The sequence below is a fragment of the Taurulus bubalis genome (genome assembly GCF_910589615.1).
Source record: "Taurulus bubalis genome assembly, chromosome: 10".
Classification (NCBI taxonomy): Eukaryota; Metazoa; Chordata; class Actinopteri; order Perciformes; family Cottidae; genus Taurulus; species Taurulus bubalis.
The window spans coordinates 131632-152500 of NC_136598.1; the positions used below are offsets into that span (position 1 = coordinate 131632).

A 20869-nucleotide genomic window follows, 5' to 3' on the forward strand; every position below is an offset into this window, starting at 1 on the left:
ACACAGACTGCATGTCATGCAGGATTGAGGGCAGACAGATTGTGTATGTCCAAAACAAGCTGGGAAAGAGAGAGGGAGGAGGAGAGGTCAGAGGTGGAGGACGGTGATGGAGTGATGACAGGTGTATGTTCTTCACTCTCTCTCTCTCTTCTTTCATCTGTCCCTCAGTTAAACCTGTCTCTCTCTCTCTCTCTCTCTCTCTCTCTTGCTCTCTCTCTCTTGGTTATTCACTCCTTTTACTTGCGTTTCTTGACTCTCCCACGTTCAGGTTGCTCCTCATTCTCACACTAAAGTGGTTCTCAAACTTTTTCTGTCACGCCCCACTTTGGAGGAAGAAAGATGTTCACGCCACAAACAAAATTGTAACGAAATGTTCCATGCTGAATCTTTATTGAAATAACTTTCTGTGACTCCTCCATCTGTGCTTTTTCAAATAATAGAATAAAGAAAATTGAAATCCTTTTCAAGTAAATCAGATTGCTCAATCAGACAAAAACTAATAACATGTGCACTTCGATTGAACGATGCAAATAAAGTTATATCTGTCCAAAACATAACTAATATTTGGTAAAGAAATAAAAAAAAGCTTATTGTGGCTTCAATGAACCTGTTTTGCACTGAATATCTTTTCAAGGTAATAGCAATAAGTGCAACCTTTGAAAAATAAGAAGAAAGAAAAAGTTAAAATGTTTGGCAATAAAGAGTTTTACTGAGTTTTACACTGAATATATTTTCAAGATAGCAACAACAACATTCATCCCAAAACAAAATGAGTGCAGATGTGTGAGCATCAGGTTGTATCAGTATTAATGGCTGCAGTGAGCTGCTTTCCTCGACACATCTTTTTAAAACAGGGTTGCAGGCTTCATACGGCCTCTCTCAATTCATGCTCAATGTTGAGCTTAGATATATATTCTGTTTTGAGAGACGCAACAGCAGAAAAGCCGACCTCACGGAGATCTCACGGAGGTAGGCTTTTGCAAAACGCAAAGAACCAGTGAGTTGCGCAGGCAAAACGTAAACATTTCCACGAAAGTACAGACATTTTCATGTTTTCTGTGCGTGTACTTTTGTAATATGTGAAGTTTTCAATAAAAGTCTTGAAAAAAATAAATTCTGCATTTCTAATAATTTTGCGAACCATCTGTAATACCAAACTGTGGGGCGCCCCTCTAGTGGGGCGCCCCACAGTTTGAGAACCACTGCACTACAGTGTGAATAATATTTAATAAAATCCGTCTTCATCTAAGTAGGTTTAACCAGGGCTGGAAGAAGTATTCAGATTCTTTACTTATCTTGCCATATAAGGTTGACCTGCTATTTCCCCCTAAAGATTCTCATTTTAATATTGTTTGTCTATGTTGAACCCCTGGGTAGATTACTAATACAGTACTGCATTATGTCATTATCACATATCTGTGGAGGAGTAGAAGCAGACAGTTGTATGGAATGGAAATACTCTGTGAGGTACGTGAAAACGTACGTCCAGCTGGACCATTTGACTGAAGAGTCACTATTTGATTCTGCTGAACTATAAAAAAAAAAAAAAACTCCTCTCTCTGTGCATAGTGAACTTCCTTTCACTCTTATCTTGAACTGACAACAAGAAACCAGAGAATACATTCACCAGACAACAGAAAAAGGGAAATAATTTTGTCATGCTAACTTTTGGAACTTTTTGAATTTAGAAGAAATGTACAGACTTAAAATAGACAAAGTAGTGTCTCGCTTTGAATTGAACTGTAAATAAAAGTCCAACTGAGAGGTGTGTGTATCTACTGGAGAGACCTGGACATACGAACCACTTCATAGCCAACACTGTCTCCTAAAAATGACATTCCCCCATAACTAACACGCATTCTCAATTAAGTTTGACCAGAAACGTATCTCCTCCCTGATTATGTTTGTGTTTGACGTATTCCAAATAAATATAATTATAAATAAATATGATTATACACGTATACGTTGATTAAACACGCATGTTGATTATACACGTATTTCCGTTTTTTTGTTTGTGGTTGACGTATTACAAATACGTTTATAATCATGTGTTTGTGTTATTTCCCGCTGAATTTAAGCATATTTTAATTTCTAAACTCTGCGGAGGAAAGAAAAAGGGGCGTTCTTCAGACCGCTTGGCCGCCGCCGCTTGGCCGCCGCCGCTTGGCCGCCGCCGCTTGGCCGCCGCCGCTTGGCCGCCGCCGCTTGGCCGCCGCTTGGCCGCCGCCGCCGCTTGGCCGCCGCTTGGCCGCCGCTTGGCCGCCGCCGCCGCTTGGCCGCCGCCGTTAGGCCGGTAGCACCCCCTGTCGCGCCCAGGTCCAAGGTGCCAGCAGCTGCTGGAGATGTTGTGTGTGTGCAGTGTCTTAGTGCCGCGGTTTTGTTGGATTGTTTTGTTATAACTAAATGTGACTGGTTGTTGATTTGGACTTAATGACGCAGCAACGGCGAGGTTGGAGGCTTGCTCCACGGACTGTCCGCTGTTTGCGCCCCAGGCCCCCAGAGCCTCATTTTCTAAGAAAAAAAAGAAGAAAGTTTTTAAAAACGGCACCTTAATTATCTGCGCAACCATATGGTTGTTTAACTTCATTTAAATTGCTACAATACCCGTGATCCTTGTGAGAAGAGTTTTTAAGATGTTTAAAAAATTAAGTAACCGTTAATAAAGCGTCTTTTTCTCGTCTTAAAATAGCTCCACAGGTCGGTCCACACCCCGTTTGACCTCCGTGCCTGTAATAGTGCACACAAATCATCCATATAGCAGAGTGAGCGTATGACAGTCTGTATGAACGCGCCGGGCAGCGCGCCGTGTTCAATTTGTTCGATTTATTTCTGGGTCACAAGCCTGGAGGGTACAAAGAAGTGCAACATTTATAAATGGGAAGGGCCTCATGTGTTTGTTATTGTGGTGCGACTCTCTAATGCTTCCCCTTGGATGGCAAAACAGCTTCAGATCAGATTGTTTTTTGAATGAAAAGAACGATTTCTGCACCGATGAGCAAACAGAGATCAGAAGATCAACAGCATATAAACTAAAACTACACCTGCTGTTTGCCTGTTTAGTTCTCTTCAAGGTGATCCAGTGTCTACTGAAACACCCCATTCTCACTCCCAACCGTCACATAGCTTGGTTAGTGGCCCTACATGTTGGCGACATTGGTGCATTGCTCAGCCCGCTCAGCAGCAGCGCTCCAGTAATTTGAGCGACCTTTGACCTTTCACTCAGCTTGGGAGTCCATTGGTTTCCATTTCCACCAGTTGAGACTCAGAGGAGTTCTCAGTTTAACCTGAGGACAGGTGTGTGTGTGTGTGTGTGTGTGTGTGTGTGTGTGTGTGTGCGTGCATGCGTGCGTGCATGCGTGCGTGAATGCGCGTGTGTGTGTGTTTAAGAGATAATGCCAAAGGGGTGAACAGCAGGTGAGTCATAGTCTGAAGTTCTCTCCACTTTCCTTCAGTGTGTGTGTTTGTGTGTGTGTGTGTGTGTGTGTGTGTGTGTGTGTGTGTGTGTGTGTGTGTTTGTTTAACTCTCTGACACGTGGCAGCAGCTACTCATTAACCAAACTCTGTATCAATTACCAAAACACTGAAACTCTGAATGGAGAAAGGAAAGGAAGGTTAGGGATAACAAAGTAGGTGGAAACCTGGGGGTCTGAAAAGAGAAGCCAATGAGTTACTATTTTCAAATCTTCTTCAATAAAGCATGATGTTCATTTTGTAAGTTATGGTTCATTTAAAATAAAATAGATGATAAAGGTATGCTTTGAATGGTAAATGGACTGTACTTGTCTGGTTTTCTGACCACTCAAAGCTCTTTAACGCTACTTGTCATGATTCACCCATTCATACACTGATGGGAGGGGCTATCATGCAAGGTGATACCTGCCCGTCAGGACTAGAAAACCATTCACACCCATTAAATGCAGGCACAGTCTACGGCAGCAATGTACGGTTAAGTGTCTTGCCCAAGGACACATCGACATGGACTAGCGGAGCCGGGTAATCGATCCTCTGATTGAAGGACGACCCGCTCTAACACTGAGCCACAGTCGCCACCAAGGTATTGTCCGGTCTGGGAGTTGACCGTGTTTTCGTCTCACAGCTTTAACCCTTTTGCAGTGTGTTTACAAGTCATGAAAGCTAGCAGTTTGGTAGCTTAAAAATGACTTTTTGACCGTTAGGTTGTACTTAGCTCCACCCTCTTTCTCATAGCAAAACAAATTAAAAAAAACGATGGCGATTGCCAAAAACCTTCAAAACTTCAAAATCATAGTACACAATGGGTGACGACATCCACTTCTTTTACACAGTCTATGAAACAGAGGGAGAAAGCCATGAAAAGTGCTTTTCAGTTGACCTGAACACACAAAAGATCTGAGCCAACAACAGAGCAGTAAATATGCAGAAGCCGGATGTATCTTCCTCCTCTGTGCCATTGAGCTCCATTAAAATCACATCAATGAGCTGCAGTGGTGATATGGTCCTTCATGACCATGAACACACATTGTAGTTTAGTATACAGTATATTTGAGTTTTTAAAGATGTACGTCTTGGGAACTAAGGGGCTTGGAGCTAACAGACAGGAGGTCCGACTGGATTGAGAGAAGTACAAACACATTGTTGGTTTTGGATCATGGATAAGACCTGGATATTTTTTTCCAGTGGCCACTATTGGTATTGCAACCAAAAATCCCCTTGCGGCCCAAAAAGTGTTTCCCCCATTGACCACTACTGTAAAAGAGACAAGACACCTCCAACTGTGACATTATCACAACTTTAAGTCTATGGGAAGAGCGGGAACTTATATACTTACACGGATGTACTGTGTTTTAACAAGCATGCGATTGAGTCATTTACAGAGAGTATTAGAAAGAACGGGTTTGCATGATGGTGTGGTGTCTAGAGCTGTGGCCTCACAGCAAGAGCGTTCTATCTGGATGGCTCTTCTGTGTGGAGTTTGCATGTTCTCCCTGTGGCATTGGGGTTCTCCTGCTTCATCCCACAGTCCAAAGACATGGAGGTTAGATTAATTGATAACTCTAAATGGCCCGCAGATGTGAATGTGAGCGTCTGCCTCTGTGTCCGACCTGCCATAGTCGGGCGACCTGTCCAGGGTGAAGCCTACCTTGGGATAAGCAGTTATGAATAATGGATGCATGTTTGGCAAATCATTCAGAGCTGAAGAAAACATATTCAGGTGTGGCCTTTTCATGATAAATCATGCCACTTTCAACTCTCCCCTAGATATGCTTTTTTAGGGAGTTTTGATCTGCCTTCACACCAGACCAGGCGAAAAGCGGCAGTCCCATTTATTTGAATGTGGGTACATTTATGCTGCGGCAGTGACCGCAGGGGATGCTGGGGAAAAAAAACAGTGGTGGCCAATTACATAACCTGCAATCCAGAGATGTAAAAACCCAGCCATGACCAGTGTTGGGGTAGTTACTCAGAAAAAGTAACTAGTTACACGTTACTAGTTACTTCTGAAAATTGTTACTAGATTACTTTACTAGTTACTGCATTTGAAAAGTAACTTCACTACTAGTTACTTTACTTTCCATTTTTTTAAGCAAATGTCCAAATTAACCGCAAAGATACACCACTTTATTTTCAATAATAATGTATTATTATTAATTAATGTAATTTCCAATAATAATAATCGCACGAGTCACACGACACTTCCTGCATGAACAATCTACCGTAAACGTTGGGTGATGAGCCGCTACTACCTTCGGTCAGAGTCCCTGTTAGCTCCCCGCTGTAGCCGGCTGGGGCTCCTGCCCCGTCATCCTACTTCCGCTAGCTCCCCGTTAACTTCCGCTAGCTCCCCGAAAACCACCGAAGGTAGCGAGACCAGGCTCGACACCCGACTTGGGCAGAGGGGACGCAGGCAGGAGCAGCAGCAGCGCTAGCTAGTAGCTTGTTGCTATTGTTCATGCAGGAAGTGTCGAGTGACTCGCGCGCCACTAAAAGAGAACTTTTCAGACTGGTAGAAATGTCTTGGGTAACGCAGAAAAGCGCGTTACTGAGGTCTAGTAAAGTAGTGTAGTTACCAATATTTTGAGTGTAATGCGTTACTTTACTTTGTTACCTATAATAGTAATATCGTTACTGTAATCCGTTACTTTGTAACTTGTTACCCCAACACTGGTCATGACGTAACAAAGGAGTTAATAGCCACGCAGTCACTTGGTCAGATTGGAAAATTAGTAGGTGTACCTCCCACCACAGCACAACCGGATTTGGTGTGAATCTGAACATCATCATCTCGTGTCTGTTAAATATAAAACTAGCGTAAGTAGCCGGTTAGCTTAGCATAAAGACTTGAAACTAGAACCCTGTGTGCCAGACGTCTCACTTTTTCTGTGCTCCACTAACTTAATTTAAATCGTTATCGTCTTTAAAATGATTTATGCTTTATTAAACTGTCTCTGCCGAACGCTACGAGCTCGTTGTGGTCGGTGATAGCACACATTGTGTTGTATTTCCTGAGCAGTTCCCATGTTCATTTCCAGGGAAAATGAAGTAATGGATTTCCACGTGTCCCGATATATAACAATTAAAGCATTGTATTCATTACTTTCTTATGAGGACATAATATCACATATGTAGTGTTAAAAGATCATTGGTGCCATGAGAGCTGACACTCAGCACAATAAATAATGTGAGTTCACACAATATGCGTTATTTTCCAAATTTATTCATGAAAAAATATATTTCTTCATTCTGACTGAGACAACAGGCACAATAACATAGACATATATACAATTTTCTTTCATAAATACAAAATTATTTACAAAAGGCAACATTAAATAGGAAAACTATCTTCTGGAGGATATATACACATTGCATTGTTTTCTTAAATTAACGAAGATAGTATAAAGACAGGACTACACATATTTTTGGTATCAAATGGAATAAAACAAAAGTATGAATTAAAAAAAACTCTCTTTGGTGCCCTTCACTGTTCTAAAAGTTTCCTTTTTTGCGAATATAAATACAAAACCCCTGATCTGCGACTGACAGTTGAGCCTTGGGAAAGCTGTTTTCCTGTTTGTTGTGACAGCAGTGATGGAGGAAGGCAGCATCAGAGAGAAAAGGCAGCATGTTTTTTGGCTTTTTGTTTCATAGAAAAATAAACTTTGAAAATGTACTATAATGGAAACAACACAGCATTTATGACAGGAAGACAACAGTAAAATCATTTGATTTGTAAGATGAATCCAGCTTGGCTGGATCTTCATCCAGCCTGAGACGTGTTTCACTTTTGCTTTACACCTTGTCAAAGGTAGATTATCATGAGGTGAACATGTATGGTTGTTGGTAGAGGTACAAAGTTAGATTGGGATTAGCATCAGGGATATGACTAGTACATATGATGGTATCAACATACATCATCAGTTGAAAGGACTCCAGTGGACTTGAATGAGGTGTTCTGGGCTCATAAAGACCTGTGTGGGTCCTGTTGCAGTTTTCCAAAAGAAAAGGCACTTCAGAGTTTGTTTCTTTTTTGTGAATCTCCAACAAAAAATTCTGTAAAACAGACAGAGCGAAGATTTGTCCATTTCAGCTTTCAGAGAGAAAATGTTCAGGTTGTTTGATAAACAAACAAAATAAACAACCCGTCTCCCGCTCCGGTCAGCCGGTACGCTGATGATTGATTGACATCATGCTGTGAGATCATACGGGGAACGGTGCTGAGAGCACAGCTAAGGCACCGGGGTTTCCAATTGGTGGACAGTTCCAATTATTTAAGTCCTCTCAATCACGTTGGATCAAAAGAAGAGTCAGATATACAGACAGAATTATTATATTAAGATTTAAAGTATAAAAAAGATAAATAGTGCAAATGACGCCGGGTATTCACTCTTCCTCTTTTCTCTCCTTTGTTCTTTCTTTCTTAACAGATTAATTGTCATCCAAATATTGTCAATATTGAAGCAGAAAATAATGAAAAAATAAGTCTTTTTTTTTAGTTTCTTTCTGTAGAGCAGCAGAAATAAATATTAAATAAGATAAAGTGTGCCGAATACATCCTCTGGGTGAAAACCTTTCAAGCCTTCAGCGTAAAATTTCCCCCGGTGGTCTGAAACCTGTAGGTTAGACCTGAGAACGAGACAGATCAAGGCAGTTAGTCGGCAATATGGCATCACTTATGTCTGGGTCTGATTAAAAAAATAAAACGTGTTATCGTATACAAAACAGGATGATGCATTTGGTATAAAACTGACTTCCTACAAACAGTTGAAAACATAAGCTTTTCCCCAATATGGAGCAGATCAACTCTCCCTCCTACCACATGTGAAGCTGAAACACTGATCAGAAACAAATGAAACATTTTGAAAGATGGGAAGTTTGACATATCAAAACATTCTCACTTATTTTAAGTCATGTGGTGTTGTAGCCTTTTTCTTTTTTTACAAAATGATCACTTTTTAAACAAAGTCTTTATTTCTTCTTAAACACTGATAATTTTTGATTTGCATTATTGTTTTTGATTTGCATCTATTACTTAAAATGTTGAGAAATCACAACTATTATTCCAACTAGTGTGTGAATATCTGCAGGTTAAGCAACATGAGACTGTTTCAGTATCTAAAGTGATAAAACTGTGGGTGAATATTAGCAATATTATCAGACCACTGTAATGTTGGCTTGATCATTAACAGTGTCGGCTACGAAACAAACAACATACTGATTTATTGCTGTACGGCGGTTTGCAGTGCACAATAACACAACTATTTCAACTATTGATTTCTTATTATTTTGATAAGAGACCTAGTGCTGGTCATGATCTTTGTATATTCTTTAAAGAATTGTATTCTTCTGGTGAATATTTATTGTACTTTTTGAATCAGTTCGTAGAAGATCTGGAGGCTACAGGAGAACAAAGTACCGTACTTTCTGGCCGACTTTCCAGTCGCCCTCTTTATCCATTCAAAGTGGGCCAAACCAGAGGTGCGATGAGTCTCTTATGGACCAAACGTGAAATACATAAATGCGCTCTGCATATTTGTGTTGTTGATTGTGTCCTCACCTCAGTAGCAAACACACACTGCTCCATCTGCTCTGGAATGATGAACACTGGGTGATACAGGCCGTCCTTTGAAAAAGTGAGTGGAGGAACGATGATGGACGAGTCACACTTCTTACTGTTCGAGAGGAAGAGAAAGGGGGTTGGTACATCGGCAATAAACAACAATTCAAACAGAAATGCTTTGTGAGGGAGTATAAACACCGGAGGGATCAGATAACAGACAAACATGCTGCGACTTGTCTGTGCAGAACAGAGAGGGAAATATTAAAAAAGACGAAAACAGGAACAGACACACAGAGCCATGAAAACCATCATCAGGTTCTTACAGGTCAAACTTGTTCCTGACCAGGCGCTGCTCGTCTTTCGCCAGGTTACAGTCGGCCATTTTGTTTTTAAAGATGGCCATGTTGTCGCCACCGTTCTCCACCAGCGCTGCATCCTTATTGGACACTTTAAGCTGTCCCCCCGGGATGAGGAAGGCCTCCTTCTCTCTCAGGCTACACAGCGGCGCCCCCGGTAGGCTTCCATTGTAGGGTCCTCCCCCACCGATCACCGCACTGCGGTTGTTCACCGTCTCCAGGTCGTTCTTCACCGATGAGGTAAGGCCCGTTAGCGCCCTGCCCCAGCGGAGCTGGCGGAGAATGTGGATAGCGGCGAAAACCAGCATGGTCAGCGTCACTAGGCTGAGGGCCACGGCGGCAATCAGAGCAGCGGGGACGTCGCCATTCCCCGGCGGCTTTGCGGTCGGCCTGCTGACGGAGTACTCGCAGCGTGCACCCATGAAGCCCGATGGGCACTGGCACACGGGGCCGGTGAAGTGGGTGTAGCACGCGCCGCCGTTGTCGCAGGGGAACTGGTCGCAGGGGCTGGTGCGCACGGAGCAGTCCTTGCCGGTGAAGCCGAGCGTGCATGTGCAGGTGAAGTCGCTGATGCCGTCGACGCAGGTGCCCGCGTTGCGGCAGGGGTTGCCAGCGCAGTCGTCGACGTTGGTCTCGCATCGAGGGCCGGTGAAGCCGGACAGACAGCGGCACATGACACGCTTCCCGAGGTCCAGACACTGAGCGCCTGCGCAGGGAAGGACACAGGAAGGCTGTTAGTGGAAACACAGATGGAAGTCACAGGTCTGACCACATGACACAAAGATGTAGTTTAAGTTTGACTCTGTTATAGGTCTGGTTCAGGAGAATCAAATCAAGGCAAATTATGTAAGTGCTTTTTTGTTTATGGCAATAAGTCACTAAACACAATAAATGGAAACGAGACAATATCCACCAAACTAATTAAAATGTGGGAGAGAAAGGGGTCGATAGAAAATACATGTTTTGTTTTCCCTGTTGAGTATCTAGACCAGTGAATATCTCACAAGAAGAGTAAGGATGCAACAAGGTACTGCTAGGGAGTGGAGCATAGTCTGAACATATTCCCTCTTAAAAAAGGAACGAAAAATGTGATTGTTCGCTTGTGGTGAAATATTAGATGGGTTGTTGGATTGTGGAATATTCCCTTTTCAATAAATATGAATCCAGTGCTTATCAGTGGGGACAACATTATTACACAGTTACACAGAAATGTTAATGGGGAATCATGTGCACATTGGCTAAATTAAATCTGGTGTTTACTGGCAGAATAGCAGCAGCAAGTATACTGCCAAAAAAAGAGGACCAAGAATGGAGCCTTGGGGAATACCAGAGTGTCTCTGCCAGCCGGATCAGACTCAATGTAGACTTTATGGATATTGTGATCGACTGCATGTCTCTGTTTGAAAATACCAAAGTTATGTGCCGATCACATTTTGAATGCCCGACGAAGGTAAGAGTTACGGTAAATAATGTTGGATTAAACAAACTAATTATTTTTCCTTTGGCTTTTTGCAAGAGGTTGTGGATTGCAAACACATTGAATAATTCGCACAACATTTCAGATCACACAACACAACAGATGACGCTCATCAGGAAAGAAATGTGTGGGTGATTAGTAACATCCTGAGGGGATGTTTCTAATCACTGTAAAATTCCTACTGTAAAAATAGGTTTTACTGTAAGAGAGTTGTGAACTAGGACTGGGATTTACTGACTCTTCCTTCATTGTTGAGATCACTTTGTTAAACCGTGCAAACAAACACCATCTGTTTAGCATGTAGTAAAGGAGAAGAGGAAAGGAAAGGACCCCAGGACAGTGCTCCTGCAGCGACTGAACTTCTGTAGAGGTTTAAATGGAACCTGTAGGGTCGAATGAGGGCAACACTGCGGGCCAAACACTGTGAGGACAAACTCAGCCCCATATTTGGCTGCTCTGTGCAGCCGATGTGTTGCAACACTGCAAAAAACAACCACTCATTAGTTATGAGGGTCTTTTTTTCTCTCGCCGTCGTGCTCATTGAGAGCCAGGAATGATTGCAGATCAAAGATAAGTAGGCGGCGGTTTCCACACGCTAATGAGGACCTGAGGGACGACCGAATGCTGAACTGGGACCTTCAGAGATTACAACTGGAAGTTAATTGTAGCATTCAGCGATACTGTTTTATTATACGATGCCAGTTCTGTGTGTGGAGCCGTCTGATCCTGATTATCTGTGTCTCTGGATGATGAGAACAGGTGGCTGAACAAAGTCTGAGAATCCATCCGCAGCCTTCTTTCTTTACGAAAACTCAAAGTAGTTTTGTTTTCAGAAATCCTCTGAGAAGCAAGGGTCTCTGAGTAATATCGGTCCTTCCAGATGAAGACATATACCCAAACTCAGCCGCAGATAAATCTATAAGTTTTAATACCAGCGTTTTGACTTCTTTTACATTATTGTTGACTACAACTACTTTACAGTTAGCTGTTGGACATTTTCCAACAAATTTGGATCTGCTTTGCACTTTTCATGAGCTGGTGAGAAAATCCGACCTCCTAGACTACGAGGAGCGTTCATCAGGTTTGTTGTCAGAAAACTAAAGTCACTACAACTATGCAACATTGATGATATGAGAAGGACAATGCTAAAAATATAAAAGTGTGTTTGCTGTCTTTTCACCAGCGATAAACACCAGACTGAGAGTTTGCACATTCTTAACCGATGAACGCCAGGGGAAAAAAAGAAAATGGGAAGTGTTGACTATGCTGGATTATCACTCTGCAGCAGGTTGCAAGCCTCTGCAAGGTGATCCAACAAACAAAGTGAAAGTAATGGCGGCCTGGAAGAAAGGAAGTGAAGCTTAAAGCGGAAGGTATGTTTTGGGAAATGTTCAGGGGCGACGCAAAGGAAGTGTTAACTGTGGTAAATTAGTTGGACGTGCATGCACAGGGTGCACGTACAGTGTGCATGCCACAGTGAGGTGCACAGGATCTTGTAAAGCTCTTGGCACACAAGAGGAGCAGGCATTTCACGATTCCGAGTCAGCCCGGCGCTGACTGCTGAAAAAAAAGCGTTGCTGCCAGGGCTGGCTTCCTGCCAGAGACGAGTGCAACAAGGGAGAGAGACAGAGAAAAAGAGAGAGAGAGAGAGAGAGAGAGAGAGAGAGTGAGAGAGAGAGAGAGGTCTGACTGTCTCCAGGGCTACTGCTAAAAACAAGCGTGTTTACGACGGCAACAATGAGGACCAACATGTTTGGGTTGTCACACAGAAGAAGATTAAACATAGACAAGAGGCTCCTTCGTGACAATCGAAGTGTTTATCTGCCCTCTGACACACACACACACACACACACACACACACACACACACACACACACACACACACACACACACACACATATTTGATTTGAGGCTTTAAATCAAAACATCATGAGTCCATGTCTGTGTACTTAATGACAAACGTAGTATAACAATTGAATCAGGACTGAATTAGATCTGGCCACTTGATTTCCAAATTAGGCAAGTATTGTAAAAATCTATGCCCACATGCTAATAATTTGGGTCATGTCCCTTTTATGAATGTCCATCAATCTTTGTCGGCTAAAACATTAACAGTTCAGTTACGTGCAGCCCCTCCATACCAATCTGGCAAACAGAAACATGAAATAGTGCACCAACAGAACCTCCTCCTGAACTCATGAATCATATCCCAGCATGCTCGGTGGCGTTGCTTGTGTTTGTGTGCAGGATGCTTGAGCAAACTTCAAAAACTTGTTCACGAATAAATACAATGCCATTTGAAGTAATTGTGTTTTCAGTTTCTGTACATTTTAGATGTGCAATAATGCTTGCAGATGACTTTCACACAAACAAATGGAGAACTTAAACATGCATGTAAAACCTGCCATAAAAACAATACAAAAAAGCATGTTTGGGCAACAACAGATTGTACTTGATGTGCATACTATATTAATGGAAGCCCCACTGTTTGGGAGGGCTACTCCCTGCAACAAAGGTCATTGACTTCAAAATGTTGTTTCACATGCACCTGCTCCAACTTACTCGTCCTTGTTAGTGGCCTTTAAACCAAGGTAATCACGATCCTTTTATGGTATTATGATCATTATGGTAATTAAATGACATACTGCTACAACAGATGATATGCCTGTTAAGCGGTGACAGCAACCTGCAGTAAAAAAAGTTGCACAGAATTAACAGTTTAAAATTTTAAACAGCATTGAATCTTAAAAGAAACTGCTGCAGTAAGCAGTTGTTAAGATGTATAAGTTAATTAGTGAGGAAGTCTGAGGGAATCATAAAATAACAGAAAAAAAGAAAATGTATTTCAAACATACGACCATTTCACAAACCCACTTTCTTAAAGTAGACGTGCTTTCACTCTAACTGTATGTTCCTATAGTATAATTTGTTTTTGCTGTGATCCGTTGAACAGTTCAATGAACATGTTGTAATTGTTTCAGCTTATGAGTACTGAACCTGCTCTACATCCTGAGCTTCTATACTAATGTAAACTATGTTCTTTGTCTTCTTGACCTGTCTACTGAGTTTGTATGAAGAGTTCTCCCTGTGTTGAGTTTAGCTTCAGCCTGTGTCTACTGGCCCTGCAGTAGTGGTGTTCCACAGGGCTCAACTCTGGGGCCACTTGTATAACGTCACCAAGAAACATTGCTCTTTGATAGACAGCTGTCCATCTGTGCTTCCCCTGAAGATGCAAGCTCACTAAATCTGATCATTTAGGCTAATTTAGAATCAAATAAGGAACTCATTGCAAACTTGAAAACAAAACAGTTTACAATCGTCCTGAATTTTTGCAAAGAGAAATACATATTCTGGAGTACACTGAGAACTAGAAACTGCATCACTCTATCTCTATTTTAGAAACTAAAACATAAGAGCACAAATACCAGTTTTAGTCCAATGAGTAATTCAAGTTGTACTATAATGAAGTCGTTTGTGGTGCGGTTGTTCCCTTTGACTATACCCTTTTGTTGTGGCATCATTTAATCATGATACCATCTTGTTCTCATAAATAGTTAGACACTGATTGACATTGGTATATCAATAAATATTGGACTGGTAATCCATGATATAAAGGTCGTCACAAAGATGCAACAACAACACAAAGAAAGGGTTGTTGAAAGTGGTTTCACAAAAACAAGATGGTGCGAGGAAAGCCAAGTATGAGCATTCACGATGGTGTTCACGCTGGTGTTCTTGACCAGCTGTGAAAACATGTTAGGCTACCCAATAGTCCACCTTCATCTCTAGATTTTGTTATCTGTGATTCCCCGTGATGCTGTTTATTATTACAAAAATCTTCCCTTAATCACAATTCAAATATACAATCTCATCCCCTCACAAAAACAGTAGAACATATTTCTGTACTGTACCAGAAGCTACAAGGCAAAACAGCCAACATCTTTAGGATGCATCAATATCTGGAGCTGCTTCACGTCCCCGACTCCCAGCGTCCTACCAGCGTTTCCATTGAACTCCAAAACCTGTTTGTTAGTTCTTTTCTTTTTACTCACAAATCAAAGGTTGTTTTGTGTCTTAGCTGGCAAGATGTGTTTTTTTAATTTGTATTAATCATATCCCTCCGTCAACATGTGCCCCATGTTGTTATTGTGTAGCATCACATTAGTTAGGTAAGCACAGGATCAGTCCCACGAACAGGTACGTTTTGGCCTCATTGACAAACAAATGAAATGCAGGAAATCATCTCACAGATTTCCTCCCAGACTAGAGGAAGGCAGACTGGATTTGGGGCTTTGGTGCAGCTGGTTTATGATGCCACTTTTCTATTATGTTCTTGCAAAAGTGATCAAATCTGCAACTCTGCTAACTTTGCAGTGTGTGTTGTCATCGCACGAGCATGCCTGAGTTTATGAGTTTTCTATTTTGCCCACGTTTGCTTCTGCTACAGCTAATGAAGCTTCTTTGAGAGTTCACTAAACTCTGCAGGAAAGGTTCATACCGTTAGCGCAGGGGTTGCTGCTGCATCTGTCCATCCTCTTCTCACAGTTGGAGCCCATATACCCGGCCGGGCAGTGGCAGCTGTACCCACCACCCACGTTCTCGACGCAGGTTCCTCCCTTGAAACACGGCCCATCTGCGCATGTCATGGCGCTGATCTCGCAGTTCTTCCCGTAGAAGCCCTGAGGGCACTCGCACGAATAATCGTTCTCCAAATCCTGGTGGACAGAGGGGAGCAGAAAGCAGGGTGAGGCGATGAAGACTTCTCTGCTCTCTTGTATTGTGCTTTTATAGAGTCCCCTAATGTTCTCGTCAGGTAACTTGAAGAAAGACAATCTAGACGTAGTGTAGGCTGATTAAACAAAACCTTTGAGCTCAGTGAAGATGAGTGTAAATCCGGTGAGTTGACTTACTTTGCAGCTGCCACCGTTCTTGCAGGGGTTGCTGTCGCACTCGTTGGTCTCAATCTCGCAGTTCTTGCCGGTGAAGCCGGCCCTGCAGGTGCAGGTATAGCTGCCCTGACCGGTGTTGGTGCACGAAGCCTCGTTCTGGCACGGCTTGTGGTTGGTGCAGTAGTTCAGGTCTGGGGTTGAGACACAGGACGAGAGTAACAGCAGCGGTTGGTTAATGAAATATCTTAAGCAGAGCAGCTACAAGAGGAAAAAAACAACCTTTTCTGTAAACATGAGTCACCCATGTCTTTATATGGTCTCAATTAAGCTTTACATTCCTTTTCTTGTAAGTTATCAAGACACGTATGAAGATAAACATAACCAAGGCCTGCTTTGTAGTCTGCATACTCCTGTTAAATTATTCCAGAATAAAGGCTTTTTCAGAAATAAAGTCAGTGGTCAAACATTGGATCATGTTAGTGTCATGTTAAACATGTGTTTGGTAAGTAGGGCAAATGTTCTGTCGCAATAGTTTTCCTAAGGAATGGGGAAACTATAATATATACTACAATATAATATTGTATTTGGTATTTTGTCTCAAGAAATAAAGACAAGATATTTGCAAGGAAAGGAGTGTGTTTGGTGCAACTTTTGTAAAATATGCATTCATTAACAAGAGTTGGGGTTTTCTGCGTGGAAAACTGTGATTTGATTTTGAGGATTCTAAATGTCAACACCTTACTTTGCCTGCCAGAGATTTGGGTGAAAGTGCCAAACACATGCTGCCCTGTAGCAGCAAGGGGACCACTACTAAAGCGCTCTACCCACGTTCTGCAGGGTGGTCCCAAACCTCTGAAACTCAATATCTGAATATCCAAAGTTCTTCTTGTCCAGCGTACATGGACATATCTGGATGTTTTTCAACATCTGAAAAAGGATCTCAGTTCGCTGGTCCGGGTTCCCAGACGTCCAGCGCCGTCCCGACTGCCCTAAACCACCAGAACACCTGAACTCTGGACCTCACCTCTTACCACACCGACTCTAAAACATGAACATGAACTTATAAAACAATTAGGATATAGTTTTGTCTCCTGATCCCATCTGCAGTTTATTTAAAAAAAAGACTTGGATCTGTGCTAGTTCTTCGCTATTTTTAGGAGGCATTTTAAATCTCTGTGGTTTTAAATATTCATGCTAGTTTTGAGATTAACACCAATTCAAACATCCTGATGCACCTGATGCAGCAGAACATTACTGATGCCAATCAGGAAATATCTATTCAGAATTACAATATTCTACAATATGGCATTTTAACTTAAAAACTTTTAAAAGATTCTAGCCTGACACCAGCGCTGGTGTTTGTTTGCATGCTGATCAAGTGGAGTGAAAAAGCTCAGATCGTGTTGGGGAAGCTTGTTTTTCTTGTTTTGCTCATATGCAGACGATAAACAGCTTTATATTCAAGTAAACCCTGCAGACACAATATGGTTATAGAATCTAGAAATTTGTAGTTTGTATTTAAAACTAACTTTTTTATTCTGTAAACTATCTTAAACTGCACAATGTGTTTTACCTGCACACATAATTCATTTAGCAATAAACAACACAATTGCAATGTGGGAATAAAAGCAATTCATGCAATAGTTCAGATTACACAGAACGGAAGAAAAACAATGAATAAATGTGTGAAAATGACAATGTGATTTTGGAGGGAGGGTTTATAAGAATGTCTAACAAAGCTTTTCCACACGATTTTACTTCTCCGTCCACAAGTTCATCAACATTAGCAACACTTACATAACTGACAACAAATATCTGTGAAAACATAATGAGAAATTATTTCGTAGAAATAAACAGAAAACGGACCAGGAAGAGGTTATAAAATCAGATGGTTCGATTTGGAAAATGGTCTAAAAAGATGTAAAACATACAAGCTAAAAACATGCAAAACTAACAATATGATCCTTTATTTTTGTTTTAAACCCCTTTTTGTCAATAACATTTAAATGAACTAATTAATGTTATCTGCAACTGTTAGTCAACCGAAGCAAAAGACTAGACAACATCTGGAGTCTAATTTATATATATATATATATATATATATATATATATATATATATATAAATATATATTTCAAACCTCTCGTGTGTGTGTGTGTGTGTGTGTGTGTTCTGGGCCGAGCCAGTGGATGAACTGGATACCCACCTTGGTCACAGTACAGGCCTCCCCATCCCTCCTGGCAGTTGCACTGCCACTGCTGCTGGCAGGTCCCGTGGACGCAGCCGGGGTGTCGGGCGCAGTCGTCGCAGCGCTCACCCTGCCAGCCCTGCCGGCACACACACTCCCCGGAAGACTCGCAGAAGCCGTGCTCCTCGCTGCACCCCGCTGCACAGATGGCTGATGGGAGGAGAGGAGAGTCAAAGGAAGAAAGGGGGAGGAAACAAGAGAGAATATTACTATGAGTGCATGTGTGTCTCATGTTCTTCGTTCAAATCACAACCCCCCCCCCCCCCCCCCCCCCCCTCTCAGGGCCCCTCTCTCTCTCTCTCTCTCTCTCTCACACACACACACACACACACCCTTCAAGTGCTGAACGAAGCAGCTGGCCCACACAACAAAAGCAACACATGCCGTCTCTTTTCACGCAAGGCAGCGCACATTAAGCTCCAGCGCGTGTCCCTGTTAAAACGTACAGACCGGGGGCCGGACGGGGCCCGACTGTTGAGCTAAAAACATAAAGGAGCAGACCCCAGAGCAACACACACACACACACACACACACACACACACACACTGGAAAAAACTGAATCTCTAAGATCGTTTTTGTCCTCCACAGCCACCAGGAGAAGCAGTGGCGTTGACAACTGCTTGACTTAACAATTTCAAGGTCATTGGACAAAAAAAATGAAGCGCCAAGGCTCCCATTCTTTACCCTCCCCACCTCCTCCCTCGCAATCTGAAGAAACGTTAGGATAAGAAAAAAAAGGAGGGGGAGGAGAGTAGGAACATGGGTCTCAATGTTGTAAACACTTAACAGACGATGTTGGCTGAACTCAGCCTGTAACTGATGCGGTTGACAGTTCCAACGTTTTACTAATTAAAAAATGAATAAATAAAATGACTAAAAGGAGCTTCACTGCTGAAACCCTTCTCAAAACTTTATGTACTAGCATGAAAATTTCCTTCTCGGTAACATTGCAACTAGATAACTAACTCCCTGCTGAGCACCACAAACAATACGCCCCTACAGGAACATTACATGACTGTTTAGAAATATCCAAGAGATCCGATAGCAGATAAAAGAAAACTTCTCAGCATCGTACAGGCACTTTGAGTTCACTATTAGACACACATTTAACCCCATATGTCATTTTACACCAACAGGGTGGTGCCTTCAAGGACCACTTGGGTGTTTCTGAGGCAGGTTCTACTCTGAATGTATTCCTTCCATCTCATGTGTTTACTGGAGTGGCCTTTAAACCTTGAAGTTGGGTTACAGTGAGCGGTGGAAGGTCATATGAACACCTACGGTCAGAGCAGTACTCGCCCCTCCAGCCCTCGGAGCAGTGGCGGTCCCCGCTGTCGTCGCAGGTGTAGTGGCCGAAGGTGTCGTTGCGGGGCCGGCAGTACGAGGAGCAGGCCTCGCCGTGGTAGTGCTCGTTGCACACCACGTGGTAGGAGTAGCGCAGCTCGCTTTGGTTGCCAAAGTGCACGTCCTGGGACCAGTCCTCGCCGACGGCCAGCCTGCGGCGGGTCGCCAGCCGGCTGATGAGGTTGTTCTGGTTTTCTGGAGGAGGGAGGGTAATGGTGTGTGTCGGATTACTGAGGACTACAAGAAACAATAACCGTTCAAATAATGCACACTCTCTCTCATATTCTATCATCTTCCTGTGGGGAGTATGAGTGTGTGGAATGATCTGATAGCACTTTGCTCTCTGCCCTGTGATTGGCTGCTCCAACTTGGTCTAAAATAAGTCTTATGTTGACTTAAGAGCAGCCAGCAAGACTTCTAGTGAGAGGTTTAACATCTCGAATCAAATATAAACAGACATACAAGAGAGTGTAACTACAGTTGTTCGACTCTCCTCTCTCCCTATTGGCTGCTCTGTGTGTGTTCAGTGGAAACAGCGCCCCCCTGTTGTGACGCAGCAGCAGTAGTTACCTGTAGACTCCAGACCCGAAGACTCCGCGTTCCATGCTTCAATGATCAGAGAGAAAGTCCCCTGAATGGGTTGGAGAGGATCAATTAATGGCGGGATCCATCATGGAGTCATTGCACATGTTTAACCTGCACGTCATCTATTCTGTCGCTTTGTCAATGTCATTATTTAGTAAATGTCATTTTCGCCTAAATGTTTCATTTTGAAAGTGAAAGAAATACACAAGAAGCTGGAGACGTTGCTTATTGATGGCGCCCAAAGAGTTAAAGAAGGTAAAGAGTGAAATATTAAACGCAGAAGTGTTGGATAAAGAATGCTGTGACGCACACGCAGACTACCGGAGGGACCTCTGAAGACGACCCGTGGGATGTGAGTCACCTACCGGCCACTTGAAGTGGAACGGCACCCTGATGGGCGCGCTCGCGGAGATGGATTTGGAGTCCGCGCTGAAGATCTCCGTGAGCGCAGTTCCGTACGTGCACGGTGGCTCCGGGTCGATGACGTCCTGCGAGTGCTTGAGGCACACGCGGAAAAAGACCTGGCAGTCCCGGGACTGGTAGCGGCACACGCTGCGGGCGCTGCTGAAGGAGTCGATCTTCAGCTCGAAGACCCCGGAGGAGACGGCCTGATGGAGGAGAGAAGGGGCAGACACGGATGAGGATTATGCAATACAGTAATATGTTAAAGTGTGCAAAAAAAGAGAAGAAAACAAAGCGTGTTGTTCTTCTATTATATGTGTGACTGCAGACGCACTCCGTCATTTAGCTGCATGTCCACCAGTGTGTGACATTACAGTGGAAGTGAACCAGGTCCAAATGGCACACACCGGCGCGCTGCGCGTATTAACACGCGTCTCCAACCCGGTCCGCGGGCCCGCAGGGCTCTCCGCGCTGCAGAGAACACGAGCTGAATTCCTGCGAGTGTGCTGTCAGTGCTACTCACCGTCTGCGCCGC

The 20869-nt window shown here is 43.0% G+C and overlaps 1 protein-coding gene across 1 annotated transcript in view; it reads right to left on the reverse strand.

Moving 5' to 3' along the window:
• Positions 1 to 8018: 8018 nt before the first annotated feature.
• dlc (deltaC) overlaps positions 8019 to 20869 on the reverse strand; it is a gene marked incomplete at its 5' end in the record, with an annotated part of 12890 nt that continues 39 nt past the window's right edge. The window contains 10 exons of the mRNA XM_079225488.1: positions 8019 to 8100; positions 9032 to 9146; positions 9358 to 10096; positions 15366 to 15582; positions 15778 to 15947; positions 17962 to 18153; positions 19285 to 19542; positions 19918 to 19978; positions 20298 to 20540; positions 20858 to 20869. The exon at positions 20858 to 20869 is cut by the window's right edge and continues 39 nt beyond it. Coding sequence (XP_079081614.1) covers positions 8095 to 8100; positions 9032 to 9146; positions 9358 to 10096; positions 15366 to 15582; positions 15778 to 15947; positions 17962 to 18153; positions 19285 to 19542; positions 19918 to 19978; positions 20298 to 20540; positions 20858 to 20869 — 2013 coding nt within the window. The 3' untranslated portion in view covers positions 8019 to 8094. The remainder of the gene's footprint in view (positions 8101 to 9031; positions 9147 to 9357; positions 10097 to 15365; positions 15583 to 15777; positions 15948 to 17961; positions 18154 to 19284; positions 19543 to 19917; positions 19979 to 20297; positions 20541 to 20857) is intronic.